We start from the raw sequence: 27,443 nt of genomic DNA on the forward strand, positions 1-27,443 counted from the left end.
CAGTCCCCAGTCGAACCAGGAGAGTATGAAGCTCAGATACAACCCTCCCTGGAGTCCGCCATCGTACCCCAGCACACAACACCCATCCAGCCACCGCAAGAGGCTGCAACCCCGGTGCTCCGCAGATCACAGCGGATAGTTCGACCACCGGACAGACTGACTTTGTAAACCACCACCACTGCCGGACTTGATTTTTTTGCAGGGGGTGAATGTGGTGAATGTAACATGGTAATTCACACTGTATCTTTGTAACCGCAGTAGCGTCATCCGACCACTAGGGGGAGAAGCTCTGGGAATGCTCAGGAGCTAGTACAGGGCACCACCCTTGGCTCCGCCCATGACTCCTCTCCCTTGTGCTGCTGTATAAATACCCTTGTCCAGAGTCAGCCTGCAGTTCACCGAGAGTTCATCAAAGGGTAACAGGCTGGCTCTGTAGTAAGTATATTAAAGCCTATATTCATATCGGAAAACATGTGTCTGGTGAATTGATGGTTCCATCAACCCTCACCCCCCACACCACCCCACAACACCCTCACCCCCCACATCACCCTCACCCCCCACACCACCCCACACCACCCTCACTCACACCACCCTCAACCTCCACACTACCCTCACCCCCCACATCACCCTCACCCCCACTGCACCCTCACCCCCCACACCACCCTCACCCCCACACCACCCTCACCCCCCACACCACCCCACATCACCTACACCACCCTCATCCCCCACACCACCCTCACCCCCCACACCACCCTCACCCCCCACACCACCACATATCACCCTCACCCCCCACACCACCCTCATCCCCCACACCACCCCACACCACCCTCACCCCCCACACCACCCTCATCCCCACACCACCCTCACCCCCCACATCACCCTCACCCCCCACTCCACCCTCACCCACACACCAACCCACACCACCCTCATCCCCCACACCACCCTCACCCCCCCACCCCCCGGCCAGGTGGAGGTGTCCAACCGCATGCAGGAGCTGGAAGTGGAGCCGGCCATGCGTGTCACCCAGGCCAACACCGCATGGGTGGGATCGATGGTGCAGGCCTTGAGGGAGAGGTTTTTAGCTATGGATCAGCATATCCAAGACTTGGGACAAACTGTGCAGACGCTGGCCGAGGCCCAGGGCAGGGATGTCCTCTCACAGACAGCCATGTGCCGGAGCCACCTGGACATTGCAGCGCCGCTCCGGAGCGTGGCCCAGTCACAGCGGGCCATGGTTGAGAGTGTCGGCGACATTGCCCAGGAGCTGGTCGATGTGGCACAGACCCAGAGGGAGGTAGCCCAGTGCCAGAGGGAGATGGTGCAGTGGGCTAAACAGCTGGCTTGTAAAGCAGACCAAGGCCAGCAGAGTGGGTTCAATTCCCATACCGGCCACCCCGAACAGGCGCCGGAATGTGGTGACTAGGGGCTTTTCACAGTAACTTCATTGAAGCCTACTTATGACAATAAGCGATTTTCATTTCATTTCATGACCAATGAAATATGATTTGTTCGACAACATACTGAAGTCTGTCCTTGTCATTATTAGTGGGAAGAGTGCTGCTGCCCACTTTACTCACACATCCGATTGATCCTCGGGGCGGTGTTGGAGAGCTGGATTCTCATTTCACATGCGGCATTCACTCAGTTTCTGTTTCCTGCTTTTGTAACTGAGTTTCAGGAAAAACACTTTCATAAAAATATGTTAAGGCGAAAGAAAAGTGCTCACGAACTGTTGCCATGGCCACACTAAGATACGTGTGCACAAAGCTGCTCAAAACTTCATCAACAGATGTTCACTGAAGCGTTGGTCTGGTGTGGAGTCAGAGGTCCTATCAATCAGACTGTCAGTATGGTACGCTGATAGGTTATCTGGCCTGGCTGTCAGTAAAAATGGGTTGTGAACCCACATATCGTACTGATTTTGTGGAGGGAAGTATTCGAACAAAGAAGAGTGCAAACAATGCAGGTGCTGTGCAATGGCTAATGGCATCGAAAATATTTTCCATGGAGATAGAATTAACTTCCTGGTCCTTTCCCCTGCTGCCTCATCCTCCACTGGCGCCAGCACATGGTCCCCACCTGGAACCACTGCCCGGTCTTCCACTGGCTCCATTACCCAGTGCCCCACTGGCTCCATCATCTGTTCCTTCACTGGCTCCATCACCCGCTCCTCCACTGGCTCCGCCACCCGTTCCTCACATGGCTCCTCCGGCCGGTCTTCCACTGGCTCCATCAACCATCATCCACTGGCTTCATTACCCAGTCCGCCACTCACTCCCCCGCCCTCTATTCCACTAGCTCCACCACCCGGTCCATCTTCCTGGGGCTTCCCTCACACGTTCAGGTGCATTAGCCCCTGCCTACTACTTTTATGAAAAATCATGGTGCACTTTCTGGCCCATCCAATCAGAGGCCTCCCAATATTGGCTTCTTATAGGCTCAGCCTATCAGTAGTCAGCGCATGCTAAAACCCAGTTCTGATTGGACACTGATTTTCCTTTGCTTTTTCGCTTTCTGACCTTTGATCCCCTGCATTTTTTCCCTCGATACTTGTCATGCTGTCCTCTGAGCTTTGGTCAAATACTGGAGGCCTCCCGTGGAACCCTAGGGCTCCATGGAACCCAGTTTAGGAAACCCTGAAATAGGCTATACTCGTATAGTATCAGATACATAAGAACATAAGAACTAGGAGCAGGAGTAGGCCATCTGGCCCCTCGAGCCTGCTCCGCCATTCAATTAGATCATGGCTGATCTTTGGTGGACTCAGCTCCACTTTCCGGCCCAAACACCATAACCCTTACATACAGAATGACCTTTTAGTTCAGTGACTTAGCTGTCCTGGTGTCTGAAGTGTAGATTGTATTAACATGCAATGAAGAATAGGCAACCATCATTATTAGTAAGACCAAGAGGTATGTTTCATGTATTTCAGTTCTAAGTACAACTAACCACATCCTGGATAGAGATGTCCATGGAAAACCGCAAATTAAGTCATTAGCAAACGACCCTCAGTTACTATACTTCTTCCAGTCTGGTATTGTCTGCTGTGTAACAGTTTGACTCATGACGCAGATCTTAACTGAAAGCAATTATTGATTCAGTAAATCCACTTCTGCCTGTCCCAAACGATGGATAAGAGTAATGTTCATCAGATAACCCGAGTATGCGATTGACATTGGCATGGATTATACTCTCAGTGGTGAATTTACAGCTCTTTTCATTCCAGACACTTTTTCTGGGTTTGTCAGTGAGATTTCCTCTACCAGCATTTCCAGTTCACTGTCCGATATTGGCAAGGGGGGGGCTCTTCAACCAATCTGAACAGAGACTCCCAGTGCCCAAACCAGGAACTGCAAGCAAGAAATATAAATTAGATTGAAATTATGTATTGCAAGCAAAATTAAAATTGGGAAATACATTGGAGTAAGTGGAAAGATAAAATATAAAGAGAAAAATTATTTTAAAAATCTGATTAGAACAAACAGTGCAGAAGGAGACCATTCGGCCCATCGAGTCTGCACTGACCCACTTAAGCCCTCACTTCCACCCTGTCCCCGTAACGCAATAATCTCTCCTAACCTTTGTTTGGTCCCTAAGAGCAATTTATCATGGCCAATCCACCTAACATGCATGTCTTTGGACTGTGGGAGGAAACCCACGCAGACACAGGGAGAACGTGCAGACTCCGCATAGACAGTGACCCAGCGCCGAATCGAACCTGGGACCCTGGTGCTGTGAAGCCACAGTGCTAGCCACTTGTGCTACCGTGCTGCCCTAAAGAAATGATAGTTCTGAGGCTGTTCTAAAATAGTTATTTTTCTAATTTTTCCAGTTACGGGGCAATTTCGAGTGGCCAATCCACCTATCCTGCAGATCGTTCAGCTGTGGGGGTGAGACCCACCTATCCTGCAGATCGTTCGGCTGTGGGGGTGAGACCCACCTATCCTGCAGATCGTTCGGCTGTGGGGGTGAGACCCACCTGTCCTGCAGATCGTTCGGCTGTGGGGGTGAGACCCACCTATCCTGCAGATCGTTCGGCTGTGGGGGTGAGACCCACCTATCCTGCAGATCGTTCGGCTGTGGGGGTGAGACCCACCTATCCTGCAGATCGTTCGGCTGTGGGGGTGAGACCCACCTATCCTGCAGATCGTTCGGCTGTGGGGGTGAGACCCACGCAGACACGGGGAGAATGTGCAAACTCCACACGGACAGTGACCCGCGGCTGGGATACTATTATAACATTATTCGAGACGTAATTGTATAGGAAATGCTGGAACTAAGACTCAGGCATTTAGCAAGAGCTTTCTCTTTCTTGATTGGATTGGATTGGATTTGTTTATTGTCACGTGTACCGAGGTACTATGAAAAGTATATTTCTGCGAGCAGCTCAAACAGATCATTAAGTACATGAAAATAAAATTAAAATTAAATACATCATCGGGTAACACAAGGTACACAATGTATACACATGGACACCGACATTGGGGGAAGCCGACAGGAGTGTAGTATGAATCAGGTCAGTCCTTAAGATGGATCCCCTGGTAACAGCGGGGAAGAAGCTGTTTTTGAGTCTGTTTGTGCGTGTTCTCAGCCTTTTGTATCTCCTACCCGATGGAAGAAGTTGGAAGAGTGTGAAAGACGGGTGGGAGGAGTCTTTGATTATGCTGCCCGCTTTCCCCAGGCAGTGGGAAGTGTAGATGGAGTCAATGGATGGGTGGTGCGTTCGTGTGATGGACTGGGCTGTGTTCTCGACTCTCTGAAATTTCTTGTGGTCTTGGGCCGAGCAGTTGCCATACCAGGCTGTGATGCAACCAGATAGGATGCTTTCTATGGTGCATCTGTAAAAGTTGGTAAGAGTTAATGTGGGCATGCCAAATTTCCTTAGTTTCCTGTGGAATTATAGGCGCTGTTGTGCTTCCTTGGAGGTAGCGTGAACATGGGTGGACCAGGACAGATTTTTGGAGATGTGCACCCCTAGGAACTTGAAGCTGTTAACCATCTCCACCTCAACCCCGTTGATGCAAACAGGGGTGTGTACAGTACTTTGCTTCCTGAAGTCAAATACTATTTCTTTAGTTTTGCTGTCATTGAGGGGTAGATTATTGTCGCTGCACCACTCCACTACGTTTTCTATCTGCCTCCTGTATTCTGACTCGTCGTTATTCGAGATCCGACCCACTGTGGTCGTGCCGTCAGCAAACTTGTAGATGGAGATGGAGCCACATTTTGCCACACAGTTTTGTGTGTCCAGAGAATATAGTAGGAGCTAAGTACACAGACTTGCGGGGCACCGGTATTGAGAAATATTGTGGAGGAGATGTTGTTGTTTATCCTTCTTGATTGTGGTCGATGGGTTAGAAAGTCAAGGATCCAGTTGCAGAGGGAGGAGCCAAGTCCTAGTTTTTGGAGCTTTGATATGAGCTTGGCTGGGATTATGGTGTTGAAGGTGGAGCTGTGGTCAATACATAGGCGTCTGATGTAGGAGTCTTTGTTGTCGAGATGCTCTAGGGATGAGTGTAGGGCCAGGGCAATGACGTCTGCTTAGGACCGGTTGTGGCGGTATGTGAATTGCAGTGGATCAAGGCATTCTGGAAGTATGGAGTTGATATGTCTCATGACCAACCTCTCAAAACACTTCATTACGACTGAAGTCAGGGCCACCGGACAGTAGTCATTGAGGCACGTTGCCTGGTCCTTCTTTGGCACCGATATGATAGTGGTCCTCTTGAAGCAGGTGTGGAGTAGGGACAGGTTAAAGATGTCCGTGAACACATCTGCCAGCTGGTCCGCGCAAGTTCTGAGTGCACGACCAGGGATCCCGTCCGGACCTGTGGCTTTCCGAGGGTTCACTTTCAGGAAAGCCGATCAGACTTCGGAACCTGTGATGGTGGGTATTGGTGTGTTATGGGCTGGTGGGGCACTCAACAGCGGATCAATGGTTTCCTGCTTGAACCAAGCATGGAATGCATTGAGTTTATCAGGGGGGCGTGAGCTGCTGCTGGAGATACTTCTCAACTTCGCTTTGTAGCGCATTGTTGTTTAGGCCTTGCCACAACCGCCAAAAGTCTGTAACGCTAGTCTGTGTCTCTAGCTTGGTCTGATATTCTCTCTTGGCATCCCGGATGGTTTTGGGGAGGTCGTACCTGGATTTCTTGTATAGGTCAGGGTCGCCTGACTGGAACGCGTCATATCTGTCCTTCAGTAGGGAGCCAATCTCGTGATTGAGCCATGGTTTCCGGTTTGGGAATGTACGTACTGCTTTTTTTGGCACGCAGTCGTCCACACATTTGCTGATGAAGTCTGTGACGGTGGTGGCATACTCATTTAAGTTGGTCGCTGAGTTCTTAAATATGGACCAGTCCACTGTCTCCAAGCAGTCATATAGGAGCTCTTCTGTTTCCTCGGACCAGCACTGCACTACCTTCTCAGCTGATTCTCCTGCTTGAGTTTCTGCTTGTATGCTGGGAGAAGGAGCACCGTCTTATGGTCTGATTTCCCAAAGAGCAGTCAGTGGAAGGAACAGTAGGCGCCCTTGATTTTTGAGTAAGAGTGGTCAAGAGTGTTGTCTCCCCTGGTGGGACAGAAGATGTGCTGGTGGAATTCTCCCACTTCAAGGAATTTCCTAGACTGCCAGAGCTGACACAGACACAAGGCAGCCAAGGCCTGATATTGCTAGTCAAAAACATGACTCGTAAACAAGCCGAGCATGATAAGACTTTCTCTCACACAAACAGAGTGGGGTTAACAAGCGAGGAGGAATGAGTAGAAGAGTGACCTCATGGACTAGAGGCAAGGATTTTGAAAGATGAGAAATGAGGGACATAAACAGTCACCCTGGAGGGAAATGGACATCTGAGATTCCTGAGATGAATCCATGCTGCCTTTGGTCAAAAACCCTGGTTAGCACAAGACAATCAAGAACAGACGAAACTGTAGCCACCTTTTGCAGAGATCAGCGTTACTCCTCTTCATCCATCTGTTCAATCAATCTGACATGGCTAAATCGCTCACACCTGTTACGGGTCACAGCTCCTTTCTATTTAGATTTTGCATCGTAACTTATTACCTCAGACCCCTTTATTGGGCAATCAGTCATTCCCGGACCAGATCTTACAATGGTGAGAGAAGGCAGGTTCATGGTGGTCAGGATTGTAGTCATAGAATCATACAATTTATAGTGCAGAAGGAGGCCATTCGGCCCATCAAGTCTGCACCGGCCCTTGGAAAGAGCTCACTACTTAAGCTCATGCCTCCACCCTGTCCCCGTAACCCAGTAACCCCACCTCACCATTTTGGACACTAAAGACAATTTAGCACAGCCAAACCACCTAACCTGCACATCTTTGGACTGTGGGAGGAAACCGGAGCACCCGGTGGAAACCCACGCAGACACAGGGATAATGTGCAGCCTCCGCACAGACAGTGACCCAAGCCGGGAGTCAAACCTGGAACCCTGGAGCTGTGATGCAACTGTGCTAACCACCGTGCTACATTGCTGCCCTCTTGTTGTCTTGGATTGTCAGGAGCAACAGTCTCAGTTAAATGTGTCTGAGTATTGTGAAACTGGTAGAGAACCTCCGGAGGGTTCAATTAACTAAATTCAGATGTACAACGGCCCTGGAATTTCCCAGGGAACACGGTTGGTTGAAGTGCCAGACAGAATAAGCAGGTGGACAAAGGGCATCTTGAGAATTGTCGGGTGTGTGATGAAGATTCAATTGCACATGTGGATGGTGATCAGATTTCCCCCGTTATGATGGTGATTACCGAAAGCCTCCTTGTTATTCACAATGCAAATTTGAGGCCAGCATAATCATTTCTATGATGGGTATGGGTGAGGCCTTAAGGAGTCACAACTCATTGTTCGTTATGTTTGTGTGAATCAGCACCTGTGCTACTTCCAGACAATTCTGAAAGAGAAAATACATTTGTAACAATGTGTAGCTTGAATAATGAGTTTTTCAAGAGTTGGAGCAGAACTTCCACCTGCTCCAAGAATGTGTTCCTAATCCCTCCCATATTTTGAGGACAGGGATATGAAGAGTGAAGAAATCCAGCACAACATCAAAGAATCCGTGCACTGCAGAAGGAGGCCACTCGGCCCATTGAGTCTGCACCAACCCCTGCTCCGATAGAGCGCCCTACCTAGCCCCAATCCCATGCCCTATCCCTGTAACCTCACCTAACCTTTGGACAGTAAGGATCAATGTAGCATGTCCAATTCACCTGCATATCTTTGGACTGTGGGAGTAAACCGGAGCACCCGGACAAAATCCACGTGGACACGGGAAGAAGGTGCAAACTCCACAAAGCCAGTCACCCGTGGTCAGAATTGAACCCGGGTCCCTGGAGCTGTGAGGCAGCAGTGCTAACCACTGGGTGCCACCACAGGTAGGCCTGAGCCAGGAAGTGGGGCAAAAAGGCCAACTTGCAGGCAGTCCCAGAAAATCCAGGACAGCTGCTCTCCTGAGAATGTTGTTACCATTCCTGTTAAAAAAAACTCTGCCCATTTGTTGTGAAAATTTCAGCAGAGAAACAAGACATGAAATGAAAATCACTTATTGTCACGAGTAGGCTTCAATGAAGTTACTGTGAAAAGCCCCTAGTCGCCACATTCCGGCGCCTGTCCGGGGAGGCTGGTACAGGAATCGAACCGTGCTTCTGGCCTGCTTGGTCTGCTTTAAAAGCCAGCGACTTAGCTGAGTGAGCTAAACCAGCCCCTCATGAAGCCCAGACATGGAGAAATCGATCCAGTGCATATGTGGCCTGCCCTAAACACGACATCAATTACCCAAAAGGTCAGAATTTCAGGCTGCAATACATATTTCTAGATCAATTTTTCCCATTCAATGTAACAATATCAATAATCAGCCACTAGGTGATTCTTTTACTGAGTTTCTGAAGTCATCTGAAGATGCACCTTGCATCTTCACAGCAGCCCCAAATCTATCCTCAGTGATATTAATCTCCAAATCTCCCAGGCTCAGGGAGTGGGAGTGAGTGAATACCTGTTGTGAAATATTGGAGCAGAACACAATCTACTAGGACATAGAAAGGGTTAGATAGAACATTGAACATAGAAAAATACAGCACAGAACAGGCCCTTTGGGCCACGATGTTGTGCCGAACTTTTGCCCTGGATTAAGAACAAATTAATCTACACCCCATCATTCTACCGTAATCCATGTACCTATCTAATAGCCGCTTGAAGGTCCCTAATGTTTCCGACTCAACTACTTCCACAGGCAGTGCATTACATGCCCCCACTACTCTCAGGGTAAAGAACCTACCTCTGACATCCCCCCTATGTCTTATCACCATTCACCTGAAATTGATGTCCCCTTGTAATGATAGATGCAGTTCAATTTAGAAAAATGCGAAACAATAGATTTCGGAAGTAAGAATGCAAATCTATAGGGCGGGGAACATTTGGGAACGGGGAACAAATGGTTTTCAACTATTTATATAATTCCAGGATGGTTAATAAGGAAGTGCACTCCCACGGTGCCTTCTAAAGAGCTTAAAAATGCTCCTGTGAAATTGTGAATTCTGCGGGGCAGGTGGTGTTTATAAGAAGTCACTCTGGGTGCTAGTATCTTTGTGCTAAGTGGTAATCATTTACGTTTTTTAACACGTTGGACCATCTAAAATACGACAATTAGGAGAAATGAAGTCAAGAGTTTCTAATTAAATACTGTAATTCAACGTTTAATGTGGTGAGAAAACAGTTCACCCGTTCATTTCTGCACACATTAAAGATTCTGGCTGTAAGTTTAACAATGTTCAAAGACATTTCTCACATATGTGGTAAACCATTAAATGTCACAGAAGTCACACATGTGCAAACCTCATGATCTACTAAAGCTGACCAATACCTTCAAAAAAGCTAATGTTTCAAGGGCAGCCATTTATACACTTCCAGAATGTCTGGAAACAAAGGTGAAATTGCGGTCAGTCTCTGTAAGGGTAATGGAAAAAGATGTGTGCTCACCATTGATCAGGAGAGCTACTTACACAATGCTCCCTCCTTATGTCAACTCATTTAAGTCATGATTGCCACAAATTATGTGTGAAATGGGTGTAAACTGCTCAAGCGCATGGGAATTAGTGTGTAATCTTGAAAATGAGAGGTCAGCCTGCGCAAGGCTACTTCACTGCATGTTTATCAATGTTTACCACTTTCCCAGAACGTCGACAGCAGGAATCTATGCACCAAGCAGGCAGACAAGGCAGCAGCTGGCATGAAGCCAGAAGAGATTGAGCTTTCACAAAGAGTCATCGGATTCGAAACATTAGCTCTTTTCTCTCCCTACACATGCTGCCAGACTTGCTGAGATTTTCCAGCATTTTCCCTTTCGTTTCAGATTCCAGCATCCACAGTAATTTGCTTTTATCCAGAAGCGATCGGTAACATTTTGACTTGTTGTAGAAAGTTCAACGCATTAGGGAGGCACACATGTCCGGCTGCTCATGAATTAAATTCCACCATGTGTTCTCAGTGTTTCATTAAAATGGAGCAAAATTAATGACCCATCATTTAGATTCTCCCAATCACAAAACATAAAGATAAACATCTCATTGCCCTTTTGAAAGTTATTTGCATGGGAATATCATCACCTGGAAGTTCCCGTTTGGTTCTTACACATCCTGATTCAAGATGTCAAGATTGTCCCCTTTCCATTCCAAGATACTTCCTTTTACTCCATTACATAATAGAATGTAGATTAATGTCGCTTATATGTACATAAAACAGAAGTATTATGAAATATCATAGCTGTGTCATTAAATTGGCCAAATATTTGTAGCTGCCTTGTATAAGCAGAAAAAACCCTCATTTCTTCAAAGATAAAAATAAACCCTTTTGTGCTCCAAGTCGTTTTGTGTTTTATGAACAAAAAGATATGCAACTATTTTGATTTGACTTATTGTCACATGCACTGAAGTACAGAGAAAAGTATTTAAAGAAAGACTTGGAAAATGCTGTTTACTTTTAGAGCATTTTGATATCCATAGACGTCTTTAAAAGTATGAAAGGATGAGACAGAATACTTGAATGGTCTAAATTAGGGAGCTGTATGAGTCCTTCCATTTTATTTCCTTTGTTTTCATTATTTCATTTTATTTTTACTATTTTGTTCCCTGGATCCATATTCGAGATGTGCTTTTAAGCAGAAGACTCAAAGTTGAAACAACCTGTTTGCCCGGACACTGTGTTCTCAGGTTTCATGTTTGGGAGAGGAAGAGCCAGACTCTTTGGCACAGCGTGGATCTTGGGAACTGGTTGTGGAGGGTGTTCGCTTGGTTAACTGGCAACAGGTGAGTTGACCAGAGACAGTGTTCTGCCTGACAACTATCACTGATCAGTTCCTGCGTGATACTTTCTGAGATGCCTTGGCAGAAGTGTTTAGACCTTGGATGTGAAAGGAGCAGCCTCTCTCTCTTACTCTCTGCCTCCTGCTTGCTGAAGTGAAAGAACTGCAGTTCAAGAAGGTGACTCACCACCACCTTCTTAAGGGCACCCCTAGCCAAGCTATTCCAGTACAGCTACAAAACTGGCATCTACCCGGCAGAATGTAAATGTGAATGTAGAAAATGTACATGTAAATGTAGAAAATTGACCGGGTGTATCCTGTACAGGACAAATCCAACCCAGCCAATTACTGCCCTATCCGTCTACTCTCCACCATCAGCTAAGTGATGGAAGAAGTTATCAACAGTCCTATCAAGCAGCACTTATTCAGCAACAACCTGCTCACAGATGCTCAGTTTGTGTTCCGTCAGATGATTCACCTCCTGACCTCATTACAGCCTTGCTCCAAACATGGACAAAAGAGCTGAATGCTAGAAGTGACATGAGAGTGATTGCCTTTGACATCAAGGGAGCATTTGGCTGAGTATGACATCAAAGAGCCCGAGTTAAACAGGAGTCAATGGAAATCAGGGGAAAAATTAGGGGCAGCACGGTAGCATGGTGGTTAGCATAAATGCTTCACAGCTCCAGGGTCCCAGGTTCGATTCCCGGCTGGGTCACTGTCTGTGTGGAGTCTGCACGTCCTCCCCGTGTGTGCGTGGGTTTCCTCCGGGTGCTCCGGTTTCCTCCCACAGTCCAAAGATGTGCAGGTTAGGTGGATTGGGCATGCTAAATTGCCCGTAGTGTCCAAAATAAGTAAGGTTAAGGGGGGGTCGTTGGGTTACTGGTATAGGGTGGATACGTGGGTTTGAGTAGGGTGATCATTGCTCGGCACAACATCGAGGGCCGAAGGGCCTGTTCTGTGCTGTACTGTTCTATGTTCTAACTCTTCTCTGGTTGGAGTCATACCTGGTACAAAGGAAGAAGGTTGTGGTAGTTGGAAGTCAATCATCTCAGCTCCAGGATATCACTGCAGTAGTTCCTCAGTGTAGTACCCTAGGCCCAACCATCTTCAGCTGCTTCATCAATGACCTTCCTTCTATCAAAAGGTCAGATGGGGAGATGTTTGCAGATGACTGCACAAAGTTCAGCACCATCCTCAGATAATGAAGCAGTCCATTTCCAAATGCACCAAGACCTGGACGATATCCAGACTTCGGCTGACAAGTGGCAAGTTACATTCACGCCACACTAGTGCCAGGCAATGACCATCACTTACAAGGGAGGATCTAACCATGGCCCCTTGACATTGAGTGGCATTACCATTGCTGAATCCCCCACAATCAACATCCTGGGGGTTACCATTGATCAGAAACTGAACTGGGCTAGCCCAGTTAATACTGTAGCTACCAGGGCACGTCAAAAGCTAGGAATCCTATGGCGAATAACTCATCTCCTGACTACCGATGAATAGTGGCAACCGTGTGTGCCATCTACAAGGTGCCCTGCAGTAACTCACCAAGGTTCCTTAGGCGGTAACTTCCAAACCCACAACCACCAACATCTAGAAGGACAAGAGCAGCAGATACCTGGGAACCCCATCACCTGGAGGTTCCCCTCCAAGTCACTCACCACACTGACTTGGAAATATATCACCATTCCTTCACTGTCGCTAGGCAACATCCTGGAATTCCCTCCGTAACAGCACTGTGGACGCACCTATACCGGAAGGACTGCAGCAGTTCAAGAAGGCAACTCACCACCATCTTCTGAAGGGCAACTAAGGATGAACAATAAATGCTGGCCTAGCCAGCTGTGCCCATATCCCATGAACAAATAAAAAATAACATGAGTGTTGTTGGAGATGCACTCATGCAAGTGTAGAATACTCCATCACATTGTTGACACAAGATTGCGAAAGATCTTTGGGAATCAGGAGGTGTGTTACTTTCCACAGAATTTCCCGCCTCTGACCTGTCCTTTTCACCATGGTGTTTATATGCCTAGCTGAATTCAGTTTCTATTTAATGACAACTGGCAGGATGTTGATGTTGGGGGATTCAATGATGGCAGTATTGTTGAATGTCAAGGCAAGATGTTTAGGTTCTGTATTGTTGGAGATGGTCATTGCCTGAGCATTTCTGCATTGCAGATGTGCTCACCACTTACCAAACCAAGCTTGAATGTTATCCAGATCTTGCTGCATGGGGAGATGGACTGCTTCATTAACTAATGAGTTGCCAACAGATTTGAACACTAAAATATGGCATATATGACATGAGAATATTTCATTGAAAAGGTCAAGTTATGTATAAAATTATAAATTCCAAAATCTTTCAAGAAACCTCATTGAAACCCCAATTTCCTCCTACAGATATCTTAATATTTGTTATGATGCTCTGGTCAGTTTTGGGTTCTGTCATGTGGCTTTCTGTAAATGGAATATAATCACAACAGAAAGGGTTCAGCTTCTTAGAGATGCCATCAAAGAGAACAAACCACATCCCTTTCAGTTTAATATAAATAACACAACAGCTTCACTTGTCATCACAATAGAAGCGACAATGAAATCATTGCAATATACCCTGCTCATTTGTTCGATTGTGGTTTCCCTAACTCCAGTCTGTAAGTAACAAAATAAAGACATTTTATCCTTTGTGCATTTATATTAGGGTTTAGTTTAATAATATTTAAATGATAAGAAGTATATTTCCAGCATTTTGCAATAATTAACCTAAACTTTCAACATCTAGTATTTATTCCTGTATGTATTTATTACAATAGACACCACTTTCCTGCATTTTGATGTACTTTTATTTCTTAACATTTTAGAAAGTATGAAATTAGTTTTCGATCAAAATAACAAATTTAAAACTATTTTGGACAGAAAAAAATAGCTTTTTCTACCAAACTACTGGATAATATTCCACACAAGAGCTGAGTTGTTGTTGGCTGTTTGTTGAGTTTGAGCAGCAGATTAATTCTCCTGGGGGTAAATTTAACTTTGCATGATAGAGTAAAGCAAGTGATATGGAATCAGCAGCGCATCTTATACCTTGTCTCATTATTTATTCCATCGAACTTCATCAATGGACCCACATAGAATATTTGACAGAGGCCTGAGCTCAGCAGCAGAGACAAGCTACCCCACCAGACCAAACCTCACGGAAAATGGATCCTTGAGGTTTTACAGGGGGGAATCTGAGGGTCAGGAGTGCCCACCTCCTCCTACTGTGATCACCTCCCATCCCCGTCATTCCTCCATGGCCCACATCACTTCCCTGACTGTCAGTGGCCATTCACAAGGGTTAACAGTGTCTGAACAATTATTGGCTGCCCTTCTGCACCTTCATACAACTGGTTTTATTGCCGTGCACAGCTGATGGTAATTACATGTTGGAAAGAGAATAAAGGAAAAAGAGGATATTGTACAGGTTAGCAACTGGCTTGTTACCCAAACTCATGGCCTGGCTTAATTTCCCTGTCCAGTCTTCATACTGAATGTCATGAATAAGCTTCTTGTTCTGAATCGAAACTAAAGCACTCTGACCTGTGAACACTGGGAATGAACATATTTGAATGTCCTTAAGGATGAACTTTTGTATTAATTTATGGTATATGGGCATCATAGATGAGGTCAAGATATATTATGTATCCCGTAATGCCCTTGAGAAAGCGCTGGTGAGCTGGTTTCTTGAACCACAAGGAATATTGTGCTGTTATTTTCATGTCAGGATATTGTACGTTATGAAGGGGAACCTATTTCCCTTGTTGTTCTAATCTAGACAGTCTAATTTGTGGGTTTAGGGAGTGCTGCCAAAGTTGCTGTTGCATGTTACTACAGTGCACAGTCCCCAACTTGCACCATTGTTGGAAGGAGTGAATATTTATGGATTATTTTGTCCAAGGTGGCATTCAGCTTCCCAAGTGTTCTTGGAGCTACACTCATCCAGGAAATGGAGAGTTTTCCATTATACTCTTGTCTTATGCATTGTACATCATCCAAAAGCTTCAGCAAGGCAGGGAATGAATCACTCGCCTCAGCATACTGAACCTTTCATCTGCTCTTGTAGCCACAGTATTTATGTGGCTGGTCCAGTTAAGTTTCTGGCCACAAATGATCTGCAGAATGTTGTGTTGCTCGTTCTGGGTGAGTGTGCTTAACACTCAATTTGGCTCTGTTTTGATACTTAGCTTTGGAGTCGCCAGGTATTGTTAAGATACCGCCACAAGTTTCAAGGTCAAGTTCAAAGCAATAAATCCACACACCAATTAGTAAGTTCAAACAAGACACGTTTATTATATTACAGTAATCTACTAACCATGCATATAAAACTATAAGACTAGGCTAATCCTACCACTAATAGGCCAAATACTTATCTGGATAAGGGGGCTGCCGGATCAGGGAACAACGGCTTCTAGCTTTGTCCTGGGTCCGCAGGCTTCCAGTAGTTATGGACTACAGGGGGTCAGGAGTGTCTATTCCTGTAGCGTGCGTTGTGACTTACTTGTTGGCGGCTTCTGTCCAGACCTCTCCTCCTCACGGTTCTTCTGCTGCAACGATGTTCTGCTGAGAGGGCTTGCTGGTCAAGGAGAGGCTGGCAGAGAGAGCGAGCTAGGGTCGGGGTCTCTGCCTTATACTCCTTTCAGGGTCTTGCGCCCACCTGGGCGGACCCTCTATACTCTCGCAATCGATTGGGTCTCTTCCCAATCGATTGATTTGAATTCCCCAATAACGGGGCAGTATCTCGATCACTGGGGCGGTTCTTGCTACTTATTGTTTTGGGCTTCTTTGGCGCTGAAAAGTCTGGCCTTCCATTGAATGTATTGATTAGTGTTAACTTGTTTCTATTGTGCCTGGGGATTGCCCGGTATCGCCTCATTAATCTGTTAACTTGTTTCTTTTCATAATGCTGTCTGGTTTCTGCAGCAGTCAAATTGGTTTCTGCAGTAGTTTGAATATACAAGCGCTTTGCAAGCTGCTTGCTTTTTACAACATGTCCATTTTCCCTGCATTCCTTGCAATCTTCCACGTTGTGTTGGGCAGTGGTCACCCCAGGTGGCTACAGTTGATGGTGAAGAGGTTCATTTATGGCAATCCTTCTTAATGACATGGGGAGGTGGTTAGACTCTGGCTTGTTAAAGATGGTCAATGCCTGACATTTACGCTAAACTTGGATGTTAGCCAGGCCTTGCTATGTGTGGACACAGACTGCTTCATTATATAAGCAATTGGAGACGAATTGAACATTGCAATAATTACCAAACAGCCCCACTTCTGAACTTATCTTGGAGAGTAGAACATTGATGAAGTAGTTACATATAGTAGATATAATAGTAAATTCAATCAATAATGTGAGGTTTGATATCAAGGGCAGTGTGATAAACACCACAAGTAACACATTGCATGTATTACGGTACTGCCCATATATTACAGGTACCATGGTAAATCCCAGCCTGCTGGCACATCCCAGCAGGCAGCGTATAAAAGTGTATGCTCTCCTGCACTACTCCCATTCTGGTTCCAGCTGCAGGAGGCGCAACGTAGAATTTACAGTGCAGAAGAAGACCATTCGGCCCATCGAGTCTTCACCGGCTCTTGTTAAGAGCACCCTACTCAAGCCCACACCACCCTATCCCCATAACCCAGTAACCCCACTCAACCAACACTAAGGGCAATTTAGGACACTACGGGCAATTTATCATGGCCAATCCACCTAACCTGCACGTCTTTGGACTGTGGGAGGAAACCGGAGCACCCGGAGGAAACCCACGCACACACGGGGAGAACGTGCAGACTCCGCACTGACAGTGACCCAGCCGGGAACTGAACCTGGGACCCTGGAGCTGTGAAGCAATTGTGCTAACCACTATGCTACCGTGCTGCCACAGGCAGTTACTCTCACGTCACCTTCGTTAAACACATGGGGATAGATTTTCGGGTCCCCACCTGCCACAGGAATCATCGCAGGCAGGATGAAAAATTGAAAGATCCGTTGGCCTCAGGCAGGAATTTCAGGTCTCACTGCGAGTAGGACAGTTAAATGCCGCCCGTGATTCCTTCCGTATTCACATATGTAAAGATCTATATACAATACTGCAGTATGCGTTTCGACTAACAAGACAGCCTTTCAGTATCTTCTATATATTTCTAATACAGATCATGGTGTGGAAATCATTGGAGGCCACACAGTTAAGCTCCATTCAAAACCTTATATGGCATCTATGCAAGTTTACAACAAAGCAACGAAGAGATACAAACATCATTGTGGAGGGGCTTTGATCAGAAGAAAATGGGTACTGACTGCGGCACACTGCGAAAAGTAAGTTATACTGTGAACATGTTTTCATGAAGTATTTCAATGATTATAAACTCTTGTTTGGAAACTGCTTAGCTCCCACACCTAGGCAACTTCAAATAATTATTTCCAAACACAGTAGTTACACCATTATTGTTAAGCAGTAGGTTTTATAATAGGAATAATGCAGGGCTTTGTGAAGTAGGAGGATGTGGACTGGAGCTGAGATCCCCAACACTGTGAATTTCTGTGACCCATCAGTGTGAACGTGATCGGCAGTGGTGCACCTGGTCATCCCCTAAATAGCATGTGTGTCCCATCTGAGGGTCGAGGTCAAACCTGTCAAAATGAAACAAAAACAGAAAACACGGGACAATCTCAGCAGGTCTGACAGCATCTGTGGAGGGAAAAGTGAGCTAACGTTTTGAGTCTGGATGACTCTTTATCAAAGCTTTGTCAAAGAGTGATCCAGACTCAAAACATTCGCCCCCTTCTCTCTCCACAGATGCTGTCAGACCTGCTGAGATTGTCCCGTGTTTTCTGTTTTTGTTTCAGATTCCAGCATCCGCAATCATTTGCTTTTATCTTCCTGCCAAAATGAAATCCTATTAGAAAGGGGCTGATTGGGGTATTTGTGCTATCTTCCAGAGGGAAGAGTTCCTCACTCTCCCCTTCCCCCCTGGTTGACCAATCTTCTTCAGGGACATGGGGCTTGGCAGGTATTTAAATCTGCCCCAAGTTGTGGGAAAGCACCAGTGGCAGAGAAGCTAAAATGACCACCTGATCTCGCAAACATTGTGAGTCATTATAGCTAGGTTGTGCTCCCCTAACAAATTTTTCACCTCACTTAGATTTTCTAGGAGTGAATATTTTACATATGTTTTTTATTTCCATTCTCTAGTTAAAAACCATATTACGGAGGGCACAGATTTAAGGTAGTTGGTAAAAGAAGCATGGCATAATCAAAAGAAGTTGGCAAAAGAATGGCAGCATGAGGGAAAACCCTTTCACACAGCGAGTGGTTAGGGTTTGGAACGCACTGCCTGAGAGCGTGGTGGAGGCAGATTCCATTGAGGCATTCAAGAGGAAACTGGATTAGTATCTGAAAAGAAAGAATGCACAGGGCCAGGAGAAGAAGACAGGGAGTGCTACTCGGTAAATCACTCCAACTGAGAGCCAGCATAGACTGACAGGATGAATGACTTCTGCGCTGGTACAATTCTGTGATTCTGTGATCTTCATCTCTCCGCATTCTTCTTCACAAATAACTAAACCACTGCACTTAGACTAGAGATCAAAAGAAAAAATGCCATCACTAGAAATGTGAAGTAAAAACAGAACATTCTGGAAATGCACAACAGGTCAGTCAGCATCTGATGAAGAATTCCACCTAAACTCCAATCTGAATGAGTTTACTTATTTTTATTTTTTTTTATTTCTATGGCAAATCTGCCTTACTGTATGTTTGCATGAAATTCAGAAGCTTTACATACATGAGGGAGAAGGGTCGAGGGACATATGGGAACAGAGTGGGATGAGGTAGATAAGAAGCAGATTCATGTAGGTTGGAGAAGTAGGCTGCAAGGGTTGGGCACACTGGATATGTGGAGCTTGTTCAAGGAACAGCTATTGCGTGTTCTTGATAAGTACGTAGCAGTCAGGCAGGGAGGAAAGGGTAGAGCGAGGGAACCGTGGTTTACAAAATAAGTGGAATCTCTTGTTAAGAGGAAGAAGGAGGCCTATGTGAAGATGAGGCGTGAAGTTTCAGTTGGGGCGCTTAATAGTTACAAGGAAGCGAGGAAGGATCTAAAGAGAGAGCTAAGACGAGCAAGGAGGGGACATGAGAAGTCTTTGGCAGGTAGGATCAAGGAAAACCCAAAAGCTTTCTATAGGTATGTCAGGAATAAAAGAATGACTAGGGTAAGAGTAGGGCCAGTCAAGGACAGTGGTGGGAAGTTGTGTGTGCAGGCTGAGGAGATAAGCGAGATACTAAATGAATACTTTTCGTCAGTATTCACTCAGTAAAAAGTTAATGTTGTGGAGGAGAATGCTGAGACTCAGGCTATTAGAATAGATGGCATTGAGGTGCGTAGGGAAGAAGTGTTGGCAATTCTGGACAAGGTGAAAATAGATAAGTCCCCGGGGCCTGATGGGATTTATCCTAGGATTCTCTGGGAAGCCAGGGAAGAGATTGCTGAGCCTTTGGCTTTGATTTTTATGTCATCATTGGCTACAGGAATAGTGCCAGAGGACTGGAGGATAGCAAATGTGGTTGTTTTGTTCAAGAAGGGGAGTAGAGATAACCCCGGTAACTATAGGCCGGTGAGCCTCACGTCTGTTGTGGGTAAAGTCTTGGAGAGGATTATAAGAGATACGATTTATAATCATCTAGATAGGAATAATATGATTAGGGATAGTCAGCATGGTTTTGTGAAGGGTAGGTCATGCCTCACAAACCTTATTGAGTTCTTTGAGAAGGTGACTGAACAGGTAGACGAGGGTAGAGCAGTTGATGTGGTGTATATGGATTTCAGTAAAGCGTTTGATAAGGTTCCCCACGGTCGGCTATTGCAGAAAATACGGAGGCTGGGGATTGAGGTTGATTTAGAGATGTGGATCAGAAATTGGCTAGTTGAAAGAAGACAGAGGGTGGTGGTTGATGGCAAATGTTCAGAATGGAGTTCAGTTACGAGTGGCGTACCACAAGGATCTGTTCTGGGGCCGTTGCTGTTTGTCATTTTTATAAATGACCTAGAGGAGGGCACAGAAGGTTGGGTGAGTAAATTTGCAGACGACACTAAAGTCAGTGGAGTTGTAGACAGTGTGGAAGGATGTTGCAGGTTACAGAGGGACATAGATAAGCTGCAGAGCTGGGCTGAGAGGTGGCAAATGGAGTTTAATGTAGAGAAGTGTGAGATGATTCACTTTGGAAAGAATAACAGGAATGCGGAATATTTGGCTAATGGTAAAATTCTTGGTAGTGTGGATGAGCAGAGGGATCTCGGTGTCCATGTACATAGATCCCTGAAAGTTGCCATCCAGGTTGATAGGGTTGTGAAGAAGGCCTATGGTGTGTTGGCCTTTATTGGTAGAGGGATTGAGTTCCGGAGCCATGAGGTCATGTTGCAGCTGTACAAAACTCTGGTACGGCCGCATTTGGAGTATTGCGTACAGTTCTGGTCGCCTCATTATAGGAAGGACGTGGAAGCTTTGAAACGGGTGCAGAGGAGATTTACCAGGATGTTGCCTAGTATGGAGGGAAAATCTTATGAGGAAAGGCTGATGGACTTGAGGTTGTTTTTGTTAGAGAGAAGAAGGTTAAGAGGTGACTTAATAGAGGCATACAAAATGATCAGAGGGTTAGATAGGGTGGACAGTGAGAGCCTTCTCCCGCGGATGGAGGTGGCTAGCACGAGGGGACATAGCCTTAAATTGAGGGGTAATAGATATAGGACAGAGGTCAGAGGTGGGTTTTTTACGCAAAGAGTGGTGAGGCCGTGGAATGCCCTACCTGCAACAGTAGTGAACTCGCCAACATTGAGGGCATTTAAAAGTTTATTGGATAAGCATATGGATGATAATGGCATAGTGTAGGTTAGATGGCCTTTAGATTTTGACTTCCCATGTCGGTGCAACATCGTGGGCCGAAGGGCCTGTACTGCGCTGTATCGTTCTATGTTCTATGTTCTATGTTAAGTATTAATATCAGCCTAGGTTAGTTGAACCAAGTGGTCTTTTTTCTGAATTGTGGAGTCAATGTTTAATGTAAGATGAAAAACAAGAATAAAAGTAAGGGCTGGCAAATTCCTGATTGTTCTTTTTCTCCTGAATTTTTGAAAGTTATAGATTTTTTAATACATAATTATCTCTCTCTCTCTCTCTGACGAAATGCAGGGGAGTACCTATTCAAGTAGTTGTTGGAGCACAATCTCTTTCGCAGAATGAAAAGAGTCAACAAAGAATTTTGATTAAAAAACAACACCCCCATCCAAAATTCAACAATGATACTATGGAAAATGACATCATGCTGCTCGAAGTATGAATTTTACTTCTCTCATTTGAGTTTGTTTGTGATGTTTAAAATAATTAATTTAGAAAGGCATCAATATTTAATTTCACAGAAAGCTAACAGCGTTACCCCTTCAATCTCTTTCAGGAGAGTTTATGGGAAATACTTGTTGAGATCCGCCAATACCTTAATTAGTTAAGAGATAGCTGGATTCTCCGCTGTCTGGATTCTCCGTTTCGCCAGTAGCCCGGGGATTTCCTGACTGTGCGGGGCTGCCCACAATGAGAAACCCCCTTGGCCATCTGGCGAGACGGAGAATCCCGCCCACATGCGAAAAAATTACAGTTCTTGCTATGCAATTCTTCTCATGCGAATGCTGGTATTGGATATCAGCAAACTGCCTGGCCCTGAGCAGGTATCACAGTTGTACCTGATCTTTTCTTGACGCTCACCCTGTTGGTTTTCAGCAATGTGGTCATTCAACAACAATTAAATGGCATTTTCTTCCACCAACCTTTGCTCATCAAGGCAGCAGACCAACTCTGATTCAATGAGGAGTGCAGGAGAGCATACAGGAGCAGCAGCCACACACCTAAAATGAGGTGCCAACCTGGTGAGGCTACAACCTAGGGTTACATGCATCCGAGCGGAAGAAACATGCGATAGACAGAGCTGAATGATCCCACAGCCAACCAATCAGATCAAAGCTCTGATCATTGAATAAAAACAACAGTAGCAACATGGATGCAATATTGCTGAATAATACAAAGCAGAGAGTAAAGTAAAGATGCCATAGTCCCAGATGACCCCCATAGGCTGCTTTCCTCTTTGAGGGGGAGAGCTGACTGGTGGAGATTTAACCTGAAGGTCACCACACCTCAGATAAAGGGCAAGGTTGAGAAGGTGGGGCCTTCATGAATAACACAGCCAGTACAGGAATGGAATCCGCACTGCTGGCCTCACTCTGCATCACAGTCAATTATATTTTTCGGGCTGCTGGAAGGTTTGTTGTGGTGTTCCCCAGCGGTTGGTATCGGGGCCCTTGCTTTTCCTGATGTATATTAATGGTCTAGATTTTGGTATGCAGGGGACAATTTCAAAGTTTGTAGATGACACAAAATTTGGATATATTATAAACTGTGAAGAGGACAGTGTATAACTTCAAAAGGGCATAGACAAGTTGCTGGGGTGGACAGATTGGCGGCAGATGAATTTCAGTGCAGAGAAGTGTTGAGGATGATACATTTTGGTCAGAAGAACATCGAGAGACAATATAAAGTAAAGCATAAAATTTTTAAGAGGTACAAAAGCAGAAGGACATGAGGGACATGGCCCGACTCTCATGAAAATGAAAACTGCCCAATGGAACTTCCCTTCGCAAAACACAAAACTCCCCCTCAAAACCTAACCCCGCCCCCCCAGCACCCCCGCCGGTTTCCATTCAAATATAATTCCTGCCGGTATTTTTTAAACTAAAGTACACAACTTAACAAATATTGAATATGATCAGCCGCATTTACCGAATTCCAGCATTCCTTGCATTGGTTTTCTACAAAGTATTAGAATATGTGTTCGACTTCAAACTACCAGACACATTGCAAAAGGAGAATCAATTCTAGGTATTAAATTTCTTACAGATGGATATCCACATGTTGATGAATAGAGTGAATAGATCAGTTAATTATTGCCAATTGGGACAGTGGTTGGTTTCCTACAATCACCTTTGAACTGAAAATAGAAAAATACTCAACTGGGAATCCTGCTCCCGATTATCCAGCTATTCCTGCTGTGTAGATGTTGGATGAGAATTGGGTTGGGCTGGGTTGTGATCCTCCAGATAGGGGCAGCACGGTGGCTCAGCAGTTTACACTGCTGCCTCACGGCGCCAAGGACCCGGGTTCTAATCCCGGCCTTGGGTCACTGTCCGTGTGGAGTTTGCATATACTCCCTGGGCGCAATTCTCCGCACCCGCGAAAAATCGCGAAGTTGGCCGTTAAAACGGGCGCGTTTTACGACGGTCGGGAAGGGTCCATTTCCCGACGTATTCACGTCCGGCAAATGGGCTAGGAACGCGGCCGCGTCAATCACATGCGCGATGACGACGGAACGCGACGATGATACAACAACGCCCACGTGACGCCGCCCGACGCCGTAAAAAGGCGCGGGCGAGCACAGAATCTGTCGGCCATGATGTTGGAGCTCAGGAGAGCTGCCCCTCGGTTTGTTGGGGCCAAAGTCGAGACGCTGCTCGATGCCGTCAAGCAGAGGAGGGGCATCATCTGCCCACGTAGAGGGCATTGCCAACCTGCCAGCGCTGTGCGCCAGGCCTGGCATGAGGTTGCTGCTGCCGTTAGTGCTGTGGGGCAGACCCCTCGCTCAGCAGAGCAATGCAGAAAAAGATGCACGACCTCACCAGGGCTGCCAGGGTAAGTGCCAAGAGGGTGCCCCCTGGTCACAACCATCCCTCCCCTCTTAACTTAATCACCCACCTCCCCCCTGGCACGGGGGGTGGAGGGGGATTGGGGCAGAGTTAGTTGAGGGTGGTTCACAAAGTTGTCACAGACCCAGCGCTCTGGCCCCCGTGGGGAGATGCAATGGTCTTATGACAACTTGACCCCCAAACTGTGCCAGTATCTGAACGGCCTGCTGATACCTGCCGTATTGTAATGACCTACCTATGTCCCCTCTCCCAACAGGCCAAGACCGCTCACAACACCCGTGAGCGGCACCAGACTGGAGGGGGTTCGCCCAACCTGCACCCCCTCAGCACCTTTGAGCAGAGGGCACTGGACCTTGTTGGGGGGTCTGGCACCCGGGAGGTCGCGCTATGCGAGGTTGGCGGAGCTGCAACAAGTGAGACAACCCTCCATGACAAACACCCCCCCCCCCCCCCACATCCTCTGTCCCTTCACACTCCCTGCCCACTGGGACACCTCCCATCCTCTGTCCCTTCACACACCCTGCCTACTTGGACACCTCCCCCATCCTCTGTCCCTTCACACACCCTGCCGACTTGGACAACTCCTCCATCCTCTGTCCCTTCACACACCCTGCCCACTTGGACACCTCCCGCATCCTCTGTCCCTTCACACCCTGCCCACTGGGACCGTCCAGCGCCCGGCTGAGCGAATCTAAATAAGCCGTTTCATTCTCTTCCCTAGGACGTGATGGCGAACGACCAGGGCCGTCTGCCTCCAGGCGGAGACACGCATTTGGCCCCACCTCACCCAGGGCTGCACAACATTCGGTGCCCGATCAGCGGGGAGTCCCATCCTCCCCAACAGAATCTGTGGAGCAGGACACCCAGAGGGCGGTGACACAGCAGGAAACAGAAATGGCCCGCCAACGCCCTGCGGCCTCTCACCTGGACGATGACACAGAGGAGGCGTCAACCCAAGACGACCTCGAGCTTGCGGCACTGCTATCCCCCACACCATCAACCATCCCAGTGACACTCACCCCGGCGGGCCTATTTAGTGATGAGGCTCCTGGGTCACAGTCTGGTTCGCACATCACAGCTGAGCAGGTACAGCAGGTGGATCGGAGCAGACAAGGGCCCGGACTGGCGGAGGCCAGGCCAGGACCAGCATGCAGCTGGCTCCCAGACGTTTTCTGAGTTCCTGGAGTTTCTCAACCCACCCGCACAGCCGATGCCTCAAGAAACCCAGGGAAACAATGACGGGATGAGGGCTGTCTGCCTGGCTCTGCAGACGCTGTTAGAGGAGTCGAACCGCGTCCACGAGCAGGGAGTGGTGCCGCTCGTGGCAGAGACCCAGGCCGACACCGCACGGATGGCATCCACGGTGGAGGCAATGGGTCAGGTTATGCAAGACGTTGGGGTTAATGTGCACGCGTCATCCTCGGCCCTGGACAGGGTTGCCCTCTCACAGGCAGCAATGTGCCAGAGCCAAAACGACATTGCCGGCGCCCTGCGGGCCTTGGCCCAGTCTCACCAGGTCATGGCCCAGTTGCAGCAGTCAGTCGCCGAGAGCATCAACCGCCTGACACATGTGCTGGATGGCGTCGTGCACTCACAGGTTGAGGTCGCACAGTCCCTGGCGGGAATGTCTAACTCCCTGGACGCCAAGTCTGCAAACGTTCGGATCCTGGTGGTTACCATCACAGGCCTCCAGGACTGGCAGCGCCAGGTGTCGGTGGCACGACGGGGCACCTCCCCGCTTGCACCTCTGTCCCAAAGTGAGGCCCGGGGGCCACCGGGTTCCCCGAGGGAGGAGGAGGTTTCGGGGCCCATCCATTTAAGTCCATCACTGGACATCCCGGAATTCTCGGCCTCCCCCCGTCCCATCCCTGGTGCATCAGGTGGGCAGCAGGCAGAGCAGGGTGGCACAACGTCACCCGAGACGCCCACAGAGCAGCCTGGCCCATCAAGGCCGGGTCGCCCCAGGAAACGCTTGGCCAAGGAGAAACGAGTCGAAGGGGGCGATTCGCAGCAGTCCTCCTCCACTCCTGCTGTATCATCTGGGGACTCACGTAGACGTAGTGGTAGGGCCCGTAAGGCAACAAAGTGAGACACAGAGTAAATTGGCATGGGTGAAGGGCACAGTTTAGTTGTCGGGGCTAGGGCACCTGTAAATTATTGTTAACATTAAACGCACTGTTCCACCTTACTTGTAAAACCGTGTGATTGTTCCACAGCCACAGGAATCGTGATGGTACCGAATGACGCTGGGATTGACGAGCGGTGAAACTTCGGTGCCGGGTTTGCAGTCCCTGCCCCTCCCCACACCCCCTCCCACAGCTAGCCCACACGGGCACGTGATGGAGTGTCCGTGACAAACTCAGCGGCCGCCAAGGTGGATGGTTCAGCTATTGCCATGGGTCAGACTCTCTCTAACGATTCTGAGCTCACAGCTCTTCGCAGAGCGGGCTGTCATCATTCCACATGGCACTGATCACACCCGCTGACACAGCCTACGATGTTGTGCCATACCGTCTGGACCCAGTGGTAAGGGTGATGTCGAAGTGGAGCAGTGTACACTGAGAGGGGGAGGTGGGGGGGGGGGGGGGGGGGTTGTGGTGGTGGCAGTTGTGTGTTGACCCTCTGCACGACTAGTGATGCAGGTGGTGGTTTGGTGTTCAGCGGGGACGTCACATGCGACGCGTGAACCGTGCTGCCACCAAGACGTTGTGTGCCTGCCGTCCTTGCCGGGTTCGTCGTGCCGCCTCCTGGACATCACTAGCACCTGGGTCGTGTCTGCGTGCTGCGCCCGCCACTCCACCAGCCTCCTCCTCCTTCTGCTCCTCCTCCCTCTCCTCCTCCTCCTCCTCCCTCTCCTCCTCCTCCTCCTCCTCTGTGCTGGCACCACTGCCACTGGCTTCTCCCTCCGCCTCCTGCAACAGGTCATCTCCCCTCTGCATCGCGATGTTGTGCAGCGCACAGCAGACCACAACAATGCGAGCGACCCTGTCGGGCTGGTACTGCAGGTCCCCTCCGGAGCGGTCCAGGCACCTGAATCTCATCTTCAGGAGGCCAAGGCAGCGCTCCACCACACCCCTGGTTGCTGCATGGGCATCGTTGTATCGGGTTTCCGCATTGGTCTGAGGCCTCCGTATAGGCATCATCAGCCAAGACCTCAGCGGATAACCCCTGTCGCCTAGAAACCAGCCCCTCAGCCGGGGGGGGGGACGTCCCTCAAACATCGCAGGGATGAACAACTGCGCCAGTATGTAGGAGTCATGCACACTCCCTGGGAACGTTGCACAGACATTCATGATCCTCATGTGGGGGTCGCATGGATATGGATATTCGCCTGGATATTCATGG

General features: G+C 47.7%; 1 protein-coding gene across 4 annotated transcripts in view; it reads left to right on the forward strand.

The window, feature by feature from the left end:
• The window catches only part of LOC119962807 (granzyme K-like), a 59,210-nt gene that overhangs the window by 25,611 nt on the left and 6,156 nt on the right, over positions 1 to 27,443 (forward strand). The window contains exons 1-3 of one of the 4 annotated variants that reach the window (XM_038790900.1): positions 13,906 to 13,975; positions 17,511 to 17,673; positions 21,544 to 21,685. The exons of 2 other annotated variants lie outside the window; for them this stretch is intronic. In XM_038790900.1, the coding sequence (XP_038646828.1) occupies positions 13,915 to 13,975; positions 17,511 to 17,673; positions 21,544 to 21,685 (366 nt within the window). In that variant the 5' untranslated portion in view covers positions 13,906 to 13,914. Of the gene's footprint in view, positions 1 to 13,905; positions 13,976 to 17,510; positions 17,674 to 21,543; positions 21,686 to 27,443 lie in introns of those variants that run through there. One more of the 4 variants, XM_038790901.1, reaches the window with a different exon arrangement.

This window comes from Scyliorhinus canicula, chromosome 3, assembly GCF_902713615.1.
Source record: "Scyliorhinus canicula chromosome 3, sScyCan1.1, whole genome shotgun sequence".
Lineage (NCBI taxonomy): Eukaryota > Metazoa > Chordata > Chondrichthyes > Carcharhiniformes > Scyliorhinidae > Scyliorhinus > Scyliorhinus canicula.